We start from the raw sequence: 14,968 nt of genomic DNA, 5'->3' as shown, positions 1-14,968 counted from the left end.
TGCAGCTGAAGAACGTGCAGCATGTCCCCGCCATCAAGAAGAACCTCGTTAGTGGCTCCCTTCTATGTAGAGAAGGATTTAAGTTGGTATTCGAGTCTAATAAATTAGTTGTTACGAAATATGGACTATTTGTTGGAAAGGGTTATGAATGCGGAGGCATGCTCCGCCTTTCTCTTGCAGACCTATGCAATAAAGCCATGAACAATATTCATTGGAGTGTTAATGAATCTGAAGTCTGGCATTCACGTCTTTGTCACATTAGTTTCGGCGTTATGACGCGGCTAGTAAAATCAAATTTAATCCCGAGTTTCACTTTAGCCAAAGGTTCTAAGTGCCATTCGTGTGTGCAATCTAAGCAACCTCGCAAGCCTCACAAGGCAGCAGAGGAGAGACACTTGGCGCCACTAGAACTCATACATCTGATCGTTGTGAGATGAATGGTGTGTTGACTAAAGGTGGAAAGAAATATGTCATGACTTTGATAGATGATTCCACTAGATATTGCTATGTGTATCTGTTAAATACTAAAGATGAGGTTCTACACTACTTCAAAATCTATAAGGCAGAAGTTGAGAATCAACTTGAAAAGAAAATTAAACGAGCCCGATCAGATCGTGGTGGAGAGTACTTCTCGAAAGAGTTTGATGCCTTTTGTGCGAAACACGGCATTATTCACGAGAGGACGCCTCCCTACTCACCCCAGTCAAACGGGGTTGCCGAGCGGAAAAACCATACTCTAACTGATTTGGTTAACGTCATGTTAGATATGTCGGGTTTATCCAAGGCATGGTGGGGGGAGGCTATAATGACATCATGTCATGTCCTGAATAAAGTTTCAACAAAGGATAACGAGATCACTCCTTACGAGAAGTGGACCGGGAGAAGGACAACACTCTCGTACTTACGTACTTGGGGCTGCTTGGCGAAAGTTAATGTGCCGATCCCCAAAAAGCGTAAGCTTGGACCAAAGACTGTGGACTGTGTTAATTTGGGCTATGCTATGAATAGTGTTGGCTATAGATTTCTAGTAGTGAAATCTGAGGTACCTGACATGAAGGTCGGTACAATTATGGAGTCTAAAGATGCTACATTCTTTGAGGACATTTTTCCCCATGAGAGATGTACAAAGCACTTCTAGACAGGAATCTGAGGAGACTCCTGAACCTGCCATTCCGATGGAATATTATAATCAAACACATGATGAAAATCCTGAGGAGGATAATGAGGAAACCCTTGGTAGGGGCAAGAGACAAAGGACTTTAAAGACCTTTGGTGATGATTTCGTCATATACCTCGTGGAGGATAATTCCACTTCTATTTCAGAAGCGTATGCATCTCCAGAAGCTGACTACTGGAAGGATGCGGTCCGTAGCGAGATGGATTCCATCATGGCTAACGGGACTTGGGAGCTTACTGAATGTTCTTATGGTTGCAAACCATTGGGATGCAAGTGGGTGTTCAAGAAGAAGCTTAGGCCCGACGGTACGATAGAAAAGTACAAGGCTAGGCTTGTGGCCAAGGGCTACGCCCAGAAAGAAGAAGAAGATTTCTTCGACACTTATTCACCTGTGGCCAGACTGACCACCATTCGAGTATTACTCTCGCTGGCGGCCTCACATGGCCTTCTCATTCATCAGATGGATGTTAAGACGGCTTTTCTGAACGGAGAGCTAAAGGAGGAAATCTATATGCAACAGCCTGATGGCTTTGTGATGGATGGTCAGGAAGGAAAGGTGTGTAAGTTGGTGAAATTTTTGTATGGCCTGAGACAAGCGCCTAAGCAATGGCATGGCAAGTTTAATGAAACGTTGACATCTGTTGGCTTTGTTGTTAATGAGGCCGACAAATGTGTATACTATCGCTATGGTGGGGGCGAAGGAGTTATACTGTGTTTGTATGTTGATGACATACTGATATTTGGGACTAATCTCAAGTTGATCAAGGAGGTTAAGTCTTTCCTATCTCAGAACTTTAAGATGAAGGACCTTGGAGTGGCTGATGTTATCTTGAACATCAAGCTATTGAGAGATGATGAGGGTGGGATTACACTTCTGCAATCCCATTATGTTGAGAAGGTGTTGAGTCGCTTAGGATATTCGGACTGCAAACCATCTCAAACACTATATGATTCTAGTGTGCTGATTCGAAAGTCTAAAGGCACAGCTATAGATCAATTGAGATACTCTCGGATTGTTGGTTCACTCCAGTATCTAGCGAGCGCAACGAGGCCTGACATCGCATTTGCTATTAGCAACTATTAGCAAACTGAGCCGTTTGTTTCCAAACCGGGTGATGTACATTGGCGTGCTGTTGAGAGAGTTATGCGCTATCTGAAAGGTACTATGAACTATGGACTTCACTATACCGGATACCCGTCGGTACTTGAAGGGTATAGTGATGCGAATTGGATCTCTGATGCTGATGAGATGAAGGCCACAACTGGGTATATGTTTACTCTTGGAGGTGGTGCTGTTTCCTGGAAGTCTTGCAAGCAAACGATCTTAACAAGATCGACAATGGAAGCAGAATTAACAGCATTAGACACATCGGGTGGCGAAGCAGAATGGCTTCGAGATCTGTTGATGGACTTGCCAGTGGTTGATAAGGTTCCGGCCATCCTTATGAACTGTGACAATCAAACAGTTATTGTCAAGGTGAAGAGTTCAAAGGACAACATGAAGTCCAACAAACACATAAGAATGAGATTGAAAGCTGTCAGAAAATTGAGAACTCCGGAGTGATAGCGTTGGATTATATTCAAACGGCTAAGAATCTGGCAGATCCCTTTACTAAAGGGCTATCACGTGTTGTGATAGATACGCATCAAGGGAGATGGGTATGAGACCCACATGAGTTGCCAGTGTAGTAACCCAACCTATGTGATCGGAGATCCCGTGAAGTAGGACCTGGGAAAACAAGCCATGGTGAACTGAGGAGAGTAACTTTACTAACACTCCGTTGGAGATGCAATACTCTCGGAAATTGTATGGAAGGATGACTATTGTCTTAATGTGTTCCAAGGCTTATATGTATAAGCAAGATGCTATCCTACAGAGCGATCTTTGGAGGAACACACCTATATGAGCCCGACTGCTGTCACAGTCTATGAGATTGGGGTGATCTCTAGCAAGCTCATGAACAGGCCAGGAGTGTGACTAATATGCTCCACCCGAGGGGTCGGCCTTCGGCAGCCTCGTATCAGTGAGACTTGTGGTGAAACTTCTTGACGCCAAACTGACAATTCAAGGCATAGTCCATTGTTCAGTTGTGAAGGAGTGTAACTACTTGGTCTAGGTGGAGCTCAACCTTAATCGGTCTCCACTGAGATGCTGGTATATCAAAACAGCGTTTGGAACAAAGGACAAACAAGGACAAAGTGGGCCCCTGAGATCTGGTGGGGGATTGTTGAAATATGAGATGGGCCTAGAGCCCATATGACAATTTCAGATTTAATCTCTAAGGGCCCATGTAGGTGGCATGACAAGGTGGTGGGAAGTTTAGTCCCATCCCGGAAGTAGAAGGAGAGTTGGAGTGGTTTATAAGGGATTCTCTCCCTCATGCTATTGGAGCTTGAGAAGAGATGAGGCCCTCGCGCACTCCTCCTCCTCCGCTCGCCTCGCCACGCCTCGTCACGACGCGACGCGACGCGCCGCGGGTTGAGCCGAGCCGAGCTCACTCCTATGTGCTTCTTTTTGCCGGTCAGGAACGGAGAGTCTTTGACAGGTAGGGCCACGATCTGAGACGTCGGATCATGGGCTACCGACTTGGACGTGGGTTCATCCCACGTCTCTCCACGCGCGGTCGCACATATATATGTGGGGCACTGCCAACCCTAGCCGCCGCGAAAAACAAAACGCATCTCCATCTCCGCTTTCACGCCCACGTCGTTCCTCTGCTGCTGCTGCCGTCGGCGACTCCATCCCGTTCACCGCGTACACGGTTGACGGGAGAGCAGGCCTCCGAAACCCCGCCTCTCCAGATCCTGTACGGGAGAGGGGCGATTAGGTTTTTGGGTAGCGACTACGCGACTGCTCGCTTCTGTTCATCTACGTCCGCACCACCTTCGTCATCACCATGTCGACCGACGCCGACCGTGCCGCCGCTGAGAAGGCTGAGGCCGACAAGAAGGCCGCCGAGGATGCCGCGGCTGCTGTCACCGCAACCGCCACCGCGTGGCCGATTGGAGGGTATACATCGCTTATCCCTCTTGTGTTTTCTTTCTGTTGTAGCAGTACTAGCGATATGCGTAGATGTTTCTACTATGTGCGTAGTACATGCTCTGTTAGATCGTAATCAGTGTGTTATCAATGTTGTCCATGTCATGCTCATGATTTATTCATGGATTAATTTAATCGAAAAACTGCCTATTTACTTATCAATTCGAACAGCTATACAGGGGCTTAAGGTTATACTACCAGCATGGTGCCAGGTATTTCTCCATGCTGCTTATATATCTTACACATACTTACTTGTTCAAAATGCATTCTAACGTTTTTCATGTTCTAGAAGTCACAAACATCAAAATTTCATGAAAATTGTCTTTGTGATGAGCCCAAGAACTGGAGGAGCCAAAGTATCTCCTTGACTCTTCTTGAAGAAGTAGAAATCAACAACTTCAGAGAAGACACTGAGATTGACTCCATCACAAATACTCCTATATTCAGATGGGCGCCGGTGCTTAAAAGAATGACCATCAAGCTGGTGTATGGCATTCAACAAAGTGGCATTGAAGATTGTGTCACGAAAATCAGCAATATATGTTTGGTGTATCCTTCGGTTGATTGCTTTATTTATAACACTTATGGTGAACTGGTTTGGCGTACGTCCTAGATGCAAGGTGGCCGTTCCAGAGTGGTTGCCGGGCATGATTAAAATCATATGGGCTTTGTTTCTTCCAGATAAGAAATGCTCCTTGGTGCAGCAAGAATATTATCTGTGGAGAGGATGCAAGCTGTAGACTCTTTCTCATCTCATGCTTAACGTGCTGGAAGCCTGGAACCTATTCCCTATTCTCACTAGTGATCTAAACGCTCATATATTAGTTTACAGAGGGAGTATGTTGGATGGTCATCGAACTGTTGATTTACCAGATATAAATTTCCTCTTACTTTTCTTGATGGAGAGAAGATGGCCACTATGACCCCCATGTTCCCTTTAACCGTTGAGGCATTTGTTTCAAGATAGCATTACATGCAAGCAAGTGGGTTTTGCAACAAGCAAAAAAGTGTTTATTGACATTCAAGTCTATTGCCCATATGAAAATATATGTTTACTCTTGTACTTTTTGGGGATACTCTGGTACCTTTTTCACCCTTCACCGGAGAGGCGGCATTTCTGAGGTGTATCAGCGTATGAAGGTCGAGAATACAATGCTACTCTTTGTTAAACAGGTCCATGCTTGGCACCTGTGATGCAACATTCCATTCTCCGATGGTAGCCAATCCATTGGGAACACAACATTAAGCAATAACTGATGTTTCTACCGCAGCAGAAGCAGGAACAGCATCAGATTCTGACCAGTCGTGGACTTCCCATATCTCGGCAACGCCTCCTTGATGTTGTGGATGCTCTCCAGTGCATGATCAGCCCCTGGAACGAGTGTTGACCTGCCAACCTGCAGCAAATTCACAAGAGTTACAGGTGTAACATTTTCCCTGGACGTGGAAGCACGTCTAGTTTGGAATTATGCGTGACGCGATCTTACAATCACGGTGTAGAAGCCCGCAGCCTTTCCTGAAGCGATGTCCCGGATGCTATCATTGAAGAAGATCTGATGATTTGAAATAAAAACTATCAGGTTGTTATTGTTGTTAGGGGGTGGTCTTGGCCATGTACTAATAGGGGTTGTTTCATACCGTCTTGTTGGGATTGACATTTGCAATCCGAATTGCGGCTTCCATGGATTCAATGGTGGGTTTGCACAGGATGGGTGATTTAGGTCTGCCATCCGATCCGTAGAGATCATCCACGTCGGAAGACGGTTCACCAGAGAGCGCCATAGGATCCTCCGGCATGGCTGGTGGTGGGTTCAGTGTCTCAAAGCATATCACGCCCTCAAAGCAATCCTGCAAACCCAACCTGCCCAGAACCTCCTCCGCGTGAACCTTATCCGAATTTGTAAATATCTACAACAAGCAAGTTTTTCCAAATTAATTGCTAATGCAAGGTGTTATGTTTTAAATTACAAGAGCAAATAAACTGTGGTAAATTCGCTTACTATTTTTCTCCGCGGAATGGAAAGTAGAAGGGTCCTCAAAACAGGGTCAGGCCTCAGATTATCATATGGCAGTCTACCATGAACATTTGCATGAAATTCATCGTTGTCAAACTCGTAACCTAGTGCCTGCAGAGAATTAACAGACGTATGATTAGGAGGAAAACATAAGCTCTTCCGTGGAAAACAATAAATGAATACAAATTGTACCTTAAGACCAGCCATTGTGCTGCCATATTCCCTGTAAAGTTTCAGGCACGTCTCTGCAATCTGGCTTTCTTCAATTTGCAGATGGTCACGCATGTAATCTGGTAGCCAAAATTTCAAAGTTAATCTCTCCAATCATTTATAAAAACATAACGATTCATAAAGTAGGAAGATACTGAAAAAATGACTTATTATTCACACCTTGAATATTTTTGCGGCAAGCAAGATTGATGCCAGCACTAAGAGGATACAGTGTATCATCCAAATCTGCAGTCGCAAATAGTGAACAGCTTTTACTGGAGTGTACAAAACAATAAGAACAAATAATTTAAACAAACAACTCTTCAGATTTATAAAAGCACGGTACATACCAAATAGCAAGCACTCATACTTAGGAGTGGGACCTTCAACAATAGCAGCCATCTTCTACAGTCAAAAGCAGAGGCAGTTGCTAAATGAAATAACACAATCAGATAGCAACCTGAAAGAACAATAAGCAGTTCATGAGAAAGCAATAACATATTCCCCAGAAGATTAACTAAAATAAATTATGTAGTGTGCCAGGTATAAAACAAGCACGGCAGACATTCTCTTGGCTCTAAAATCAGACAACTCAGCAAAAATATTTTAATGGCTGAACTTTGGTACTAACATCTGACATAGACATTGTAATGTACATCTCACTATATTATTCACACCCAGTGGAAGGTATATTCTGAATTTCTGATATTACCTAAGTGTTAATACATCTACCATGACACCTCAATCCAGCATGATTAGCCTGAACATATACTGGCTCCAGCGAACATATGAATAAAGAAAATAAAAACACTTGCAGAAAGCCAAAAGAGTCGGTTACCTTGCGACAATAAACAATGGAAGGCTTTCAATGAGGCAATGAATGGTGTTGAACCTGGTAGATTTGGTGCTATATTTATAGCAGCAGGCCAAGTTGGTAACATACAGAACAGAACAGATGCTCAGATGCTTTGGTAGACTGATGGCATGAAATCCAGCATTCAGAATGATCCGCAGCCAATTTGATGTCTGTCTCCAACTTTCCATCAGGTCAAGGATGCCACTTTCCTACAGAAGAAAACAGGTTAGTGTTCAAATCTCAAGGCTCTCATGTGCCCACAAGCCAGAACCTCCCGGTTCCTACAAAAGTGGCATGAGAATATTTAGCACGAGTTGGAAGAACCAGAGAATATTACAGCATCTGTATCAAATACCCTGGATTTTTGCATACATGAGGAATATACCCACTTGGCGGTGATTGGTACCCTTCCAAGTGTAGTTGTTTCCCAGCCGCCTATGTTGAAGTCATACAGAATGGGACAGAACAAGAATATAAGATATGGCAAATCAGACATCTCCAAGGCTCCAACTTAATACATATTTGAGCATATCATGTGGCATAACCAAATGGCACGGATGTCATCAGGATTTCCAAGGCTCCACTTGTTAAGAATCCAATAATAACCCAAATGGCACAGCCAACATCAAAGATACGTTCCAGTTTTGCGGTTCAAATGATACTTCTCAGATTTTCTGAATATCATGACCATGGAAGGCTACTGTACAACCTCTGCTCCATGAAAAGATCGTGCAGAATCTGAAAACCTATATGATCAACATAGCACGCATTTTAACAAAACATATACTCCAGTTCAGGATAATGCAAGGGGTATATGTATATTTTTTTCAGCGAAAACACCGGCTCGCTGACAATTTTCCATATTATAGCCAAAAGGCGACCAAATACTTGCTGGCCACCATGCGACACTCTAGCAGGAAGCAGCGTTAGAAGTGAATAAGTTGAAGCATTGAAGCTAATTTTCTAGATTACAAGACAAGCCTAAATTACAACCATAGCATTCACTTGACATATTCCAAGTGGCCATCTATTCTTCCTGTAGCTTGGCCACAGCTTCACTAGGTAACCTTGAGAACCAAAGCAACTCCAGATTTAGATGAAAGAAAAGGTGGGGGGCTTCACATGAACTCCTGATTGCCTTCCCAGCACCAATGGCTTTGAACTAGAACTACCATATCTGAAACCAGAGCTTGAGCTACTGCATACTTGTATAGCAGTCCTGCTCCTCAGACCTTGTCCTGAAGCACCTAAAACGCACTTGGATTCCTGTTATCCAGTAAAATACGAGCGGATAAGATAAGGATCAGCATTACAGTGCTTCTTGGTTTTCAGAATTGTACACGACTGGATATCAATATATTCCTATCCAACCACATAAAATTCAAAACATGCCCAGAAAAATCAGAAAGAAAATTAGGTAATAACCCAACACTCAGCTACTCCACGCCAGAAGAAATGATGAATACTTGAAGAAAACAAATATCTGAAGAGACAATCTACCAACTGAGAACTTGTGTCCATCAAAGTTGCATAAATAATCTGCGAGGTGTCATGGAGTTGGCTGCATGCCTCTGTGTGGGTAAGCCAGGCCAGTGCACAGCAGGTTAACCACATGGGATCGTGGATAAGAACACCGCATGTGTGAGCGGAGCCCAATTCACGGATAGATACATTTTGTCTGCACTATTGTTACTTTGTGCGGCATTTAATTGTTAGCCTTCAATTGTTCAAACAAAAACAAAAATTGCGGGATCAATTGTTCAATTCTAAAGTGTCTTAGCAGATATACATGAGTCTGAATTGGCTATTATTGTTTGGGACACTAGATAAAAGAGGCTCAACACTTATTACGGTTTCGGTTTCAAAAGGACATCTTATTACCAAAGCAAGAAGAATTTAGCTTCTCCCATCGGAACTTTTCACCCTCAGTTAATGGTACATTTCTCTGTATTATAGTATCCCATCTTCATGGGCTTGCTCACCCTGAGCGGTATTTGCCCCATTCATGAACACCTATTTCACTGTGCCGCGAGTCCATCTACAGAGAGGGCTCACTTGAATGCAAATAATAATGGGCCGCAAGGAAGGAAACAAAAAGGGATGAAGCAGTTGCTCAAACTAATTTGCCGACATGTTTTCATAAAACCATTCATAATGGACACATCCAGTGGTAACTTCCACGGACTGTAGATACTAAAGCAGTATGTAATATTGTATATGAGAGAGAGAGAGAGAGAGAAGAGAGATTTATGATGCATTATTTTTTCTGTAAAAAATGTGAAACTACCCTACTAAGAAGGAAGGGAAGTCAATTTGAACCATGTGAGACAAATAATAAGTCTAGGGGACTAGCACCATACCTTCTCTGTAGATCCTGATAGGTTAGCTACTGGTGTCAAAAGCTTCGCTCTGATACAATAAAATAATTATCTTATAGGTGCATCAATCTTTATGAGTTTATCCATGAGATACAAGGCAGATTACACTTACCGCCCTGCTGGGGAATATTTATCGCTAGCAGCCTTTATCTTTTCTACTGCCTAATGAATAAACATACAAACATTGTGTCAACAAATCAACAATTTTATAATTCAAATTACAAGAGATTAAATAAGAGTGCTCAGATGAAATAAAGATGCATTCATGCCTTTTCCACTCGATCAGAACTGAAACTGTTTTCAAATGCCAGAAAATTCACAAGGCCCTGGAAACAGAAAGCAACTATCAGCTTGTGGAAAAATATGGACCGTATGATATGAGTTATCAAGCATAACCTCTTTGTCTGCTGAGGTCCACTGGAAATCTGGAATTTCTGTACAAACATTAGGTTGCTTAAACAAGGTCCGAACTTCCTGGTAAGGCCAATCTTCTGGAACAGTGTACCTATGGATCATATGAGTGTGTTAAGTAAAACCTAACATTTCTAGATTACTTGGGAGTACCTTGTCAAAACTAGACATAGTTGTCTACTGCAAAGCCCGAGAAATTCAAAGTTCTGGTCAAAATTTAAATTTCATTGCCTCGACAAAACTGAGAATTAACTACCACCTTGACATCAGGAGTAATAAACAATTGCCCACCGAAATGTTATGTTATATAAAAAACTACAGTGCATTCATCACAAACTAGTCATCAAAAGTCAAGACATGCCAGATACCGGACAAATCAGCCCCATTGACGCCATGAATCTGGGGTTGGATGCAAACAGCACAAGGCAGGGTCAGAGAGAACGGCAGCACAGGAGCGATACGGTGGCATGACATATGCAGGAACACCACAGTGGCATAGCACCAGAACATAGCTCATGAAGCACCACGAAATGGCAACAGGAGTAGTTCGAGAGTGCAGGATGGTGACAGAAGCTGTTTAGGATGTATGTTGATGGACACAGTGGCCGCATGGTTACATTGAAAGGCTGTATCAGTGTTTTAGCATGCTCAGATGAAAAAACAACATTGGAACATCATTATTATCATTCAAAATGTGTGCCTAGTGTTCAATTACATAGTTTTCTCAATGAGGAGTTTGATTGCACAGTTAAATAGATGGACTGCAAAAAGAGTGTCTTAATATTTTGCTGCCAACATAAAACACTAGCAAGGATAAGCATACCTCTTGTGAAGATTTTGCACAACTTCTTCTATGCAACCATGCTGACGTATGAGTTTCAAGGCTCTTTGTCCCCCAATACCTATTCAAACCAAGACCAAAGTCCGACAAACATTAAAATGGTTGTGGGTTTTGGACCCATTTTGTTAATGTATAATGAAGATTTGTCAAGATTCAAAAATGGAAACAACATAAACAGCACCCAATTTCGCTGCAATATAAGCAAAACCAAAATTCAACTGACACTAATTCACTTTTTAGTTGACAGGAGCATGCATTTTAAATCATATATGGTGAACGCAAACAATATACTCCCTCCGTCCCAAAATAAGTGTTGTTGATTTAGTACAACTTTAGTACAAAGTTGTACTAAATCAACGACAATTATTTTGGGACGGAGGGAGTATTATGAATCTGAAGCCTGAGACATTACACTTCCACAGTTCTGCAGAAGCTAGATTTGGAATTGAGTATATTGTGTCCATGCATGACATGAGCAACTAATAAAGAGAAACAGCTTTAATATTTTCAGAGCCGTGCAACTATTTAAGCAAATCATGAAGAGCTACATCATACTGTGGACTCAATCTAATATCAGAAGTGTGTAAGGAAACATATGATGCAGGTAAACCTTTAATATTCTCGCAGTAGTCACATCCACTAAGAATACATAAGTCGATGAACTGACCCATTGTTAGTCCAAGTTCCTCCAAAACCTGTCAAATAGTGAAGAGTAGCCATGATATTCAGATGAAAAAAAAACATTAGATAAAAACTAGAAGAATTTACCTTTGGCAGTTCAAACTCTGTTACAGGAGATTTCTTAAAACTAAGGTCAGTTACATGGCGAAGAAACCTTGGAGCACCGAAAGTCAGTGTGTCCATATCCTCTGAAGCGACAGCATGTGCCTGGCACTCCCAATGAAATACAGTTAAGTCATGCTACTTGGGTAATAAAGATACAGAGTTGTTCCAAAATCGTTTGTCTGATGCACCTTATGGTTCTTACAAAGTGATGCGCACTGTGCTTCTGCCTCACCTGGTGCCTGCATAATTATTCAGACAAAGTGATTAGGTATATACATAAAACAGTAAAGCTCATGAAAGCCAGCTAATATGCTTGCATCTTAGTACGGCATGCTGTTCATTTAGAAGAATTTCACTCGATGAGAAGCAGAGCCCAATCCAGTTTGTTTTCCTTTCGTGATATTTCCTAAATCACGGGGAACATCTGCTGATTGCCAAGGTATCACTACTCATGTGGTATGCATCCAATGTCCCATTTTTTCATGTGCTAAGGTCAAGCCTTTCTTTTACGCCTAAGCTGACCTGAATAGACAAGGTTGCAAGCTGAACATGCCTGAACAGTTTCTAGGCTTAAAACTTAGAATCCTACACTTGACTGAGAAAACATTATCAGCCTACACTTAAGAGAACTTAGATTTGAGGCAGATTTAAGGCCTCCCAAGCAAGGTGATTCTTTTTTCTGAAGTGAAAACCTGGTGACTACTTCTTTATATGCAAAAGATTCTGAATGTTCCATTAAATCTCCTCAGCATTGAAAAAGCACATCAATGAGGAAACTAACTCATCTGCGACTACAACAAAAATATTTGAAGCAACCAATGGATTAAAGCATTAATGATACCTCAACTATAGGGACACCCATCAATCTTAACAGCCTCTTACAGCCATCGTTGTGTTCTTTTGTGATCTGGAAAGAGAAGGAACAAAAAACCTTAGCATGTGCTTGGAAGTTGGAACCACTTCAGAACATGGTAGACAATGATACTGAGTTTGCAGACAAAGCTCAAACTGGCAGAATGAATGTTAGGGTACTTTATCCGAATTAAATCTACACATATACACACGAAATTATTGCCTCCTTCAGTCCTTCCCCAAATTGTAGGACAATTACCTTCACAGTCCTTTTGCTAAATTTTTCAACTGAATCTTCATCTCCAACCTGCAATGCAATTGCCACCTCAGAGGTCCAGCAACACAACAAATACAGAAGCATGACGAGTAAGGAGGAGGGCAAGGAGCAAGTCACCTCAATAGCACTATGAAGATCTTTCGAAGCATCATCCCTCTTCAAAGACCTAATAAGCAGTGAACATATGTCAAAGCATGTGTTGAGACAAGACAATGAGAGTAAAGAATGGAAGCAATGGAATGGTTCAGTGTATACCTTTTAGCCAGTTCCTTTTTCTTCAGGTCAGGTGGCTCACCATCAAACACAAACCTGGCATAAACGTTCAGCAGTTAACCCTGTCGGTGTCAATTACAGTAAGCAAGAAATCAACAGCGACCAACCGGCCACAGAAATGGATCAAACTTACACAGGTTTTATTCCTGCTTCAAGCAATCTTACAGTCCGGTTCAACATGCCTTGCAGATGACTGCAGTTTAGAAATAAAAAACCATATGAGCTAATAAACATCATGACTTGCCCCGCAAAGAAAAAATAATAAACATCATGACTTCAACAACATTTCAGATAAACAAATGGATGGGCAAACAATTTTCACTGGCCTTGTGACTTCACCGGCCTCATTGGTAAGAACTTCTGTTCCTTTCCTTCCCACCACAACCTAGAGAAATGGGAAGCAGTATTATACGGCAGATAAGGCAAGCAGATGGCCTAACCACATGGTTTGGCAAATGCTCCTACAATACAATAAACAAAGGAGTAGCACAAATGGAATTGTTTACCAGCGAATTCTGTAAGTTTTACTAATAAGAAACCCCTTTTGTCAGCATAAGGAGAGCTAAAACTAACAGTATTATAAGCATCCCATTTTGCCAACTGACATATGGAAAGCTTGCACATGGTAATTTACTGTATCTGTTAATTTACACTCTCAACATTGCAGTTTTGCTGCTAGCGACTGGCAACCACCTGCCTCCTACACAAAATAGACCAGATGAAAATTGTGTTGGCATATGCTCAAGCTTTTGGCAGGCGTCATGGCACGCACAATGCTCCCATGTGAACCAACCAGCCCAAGCGCAATCAATCGCCCAACGGCAGCAAGCATGAAGCAGAACCATTCCCCGGAGTGGAAGAATGGCATCTCCGAACTAATCCGGTTGCAGCACAACTCGCACCACCCGAATCCAGGCGGAACGGAATACAACATGCGGGAGGGGGGCGGCGGACGACGGCGACTCACCAGGAACTGGTAGATGCTGAGGCTGGCGTCGATGGCGATGACGCGGCCCCGGTAGTCCTCCACGCGCCGCTGCACCGCGGCCCTCGGCGCGTGCTCCGCCAGCAGCTTCGTCAAACCCTAGCGCGCGAGGCGCAGAGACGGAGAGAGAGTGAGGGAGGGAGAGGCCGTCACATCGAGAACCCACAATCGAGCGAAAACGGGAGCGGCGAGCCAGAAACCCACTGGAGGAGAGTACCTTGATTCCCATTGCTTCGGCGGCGGCCGGCGGCGAGCAACCTCCGACCGTCTCCGCTCCCGCCGCTGCTTGTCCAAGACCCTCTTCCCGCCGCCGGTGAAGTGGATAATAGACTTTTTGGGCCTCTCTCTTTTTTTTCAGGAGGAAGACGACGGCTAGAACCATTCGCCTGTCACTCTAAATAGGCCTGGAAGATTTTAGCTCTTGTTCGTAGGCCCGGCCCATGTAAAACCTACAATCAAAAGAGTTGATATGATGCCCTTTGGATGTCTTTTACCAGTTCCCCAGTCAGGGAGCACATGGGAACATTATCAGGGAGATTAATAGTAGGTCTCAATTATTTAATTGTATGTCTTCCTTTGAAGGCCGGGCTGCTAATAGCGACGCCGATAGGTAAGCCAAGTTTTCACATTCTCTTGATCAGGGGTGACATGCCTAGTTGGTCCAACCACATGATCCATTTTGTATCCCACATCATGTGCATTTTGAGCAATAAAACTTTTATACCCCTAAAAAAGTTCCCTGCAATAAAGGAGTTCCTTTATATGCTGAAATAATGATAAAGATCAGATAACTTAAACGTAGTAATGTGACTTACATTCCATCCACAATGAATGTTTTTTAGCATTTCACAAGTGACCGTCTATCAA

General features: G+C 42.9%; 1 protein-coding gene and 1 pseudogene across 1 annotated transcript; both read right to left on the bottom strand.

Annotated features, from left to right (window-relative positions):
• Positions 1 to 5,225: 5,225 nt before the first annotated feature.
• On the bottom strand, positions 5,226 to 7,888 carry LOC125553020 (annotated as a pseudogene).
• A 144-nt stretch (positions 7,889 to 8,032) lies between these two features.
• LOC125553019 (flap endonuclease 1-B-like) lies at positions 8,033 to 14,478 on the bottom strand. The gene is made up of 17 exons (XM_048716755.1): positions 14,319 to 14,478; positions 14,084 to 14,200; positions 13,443 to 13,501; positions 13,250 to 13,309; positions 13,099 to 13,152; positions 12,961 to 13,009; positions 12,826 to 12,873; positions 12,556 to 12,621; positions 11,903 to 11,953; positions 11,697 to 11,816; positions 11,539 to 11,623; positions 10,911 to 10,989; positions 10,073 to 10,181; positions 9,946 to 10,002; positions 9,789 to 9,838; positions 9,659 to 9,707; positions 8,033 to 8,564 (listed from the first exon to the last, which is right to left on the bottom strand). Exons 1-17 carry the CDS (start codon positions 14,328 to 14,330, stop codon positions 8,391 to 8,393), a joined length of 1,239 nt encoding a protein of 412 aa, XP_048572712.1. The 5' UTR covers positions 14,331 to 14,478; the 3' UTR covers positions 8,033 to 8,390.
• Positions 14,479 to 14,968: the final 490 nt, after the last annotated feature.

Source organism: Triticum urartu, chromosome 4 (assembly GCF_003073215.2).
Source record: "Triticum urartu cultivar G1812 chromosome 4, Tu2.1, whole genome shotgun sequence".
Lineage (NCBI taxonomy): Eukaryota > Viridiplantae > Streptophyta > Magnoliopsida > Poales > Poaceae > Triticum > Triticum urartu.
The sequence above is the reverse complement of the archived record's forward strand: the minus strand, read 5'-3'. Positions and strand labels throughout refer to the sequence as shown.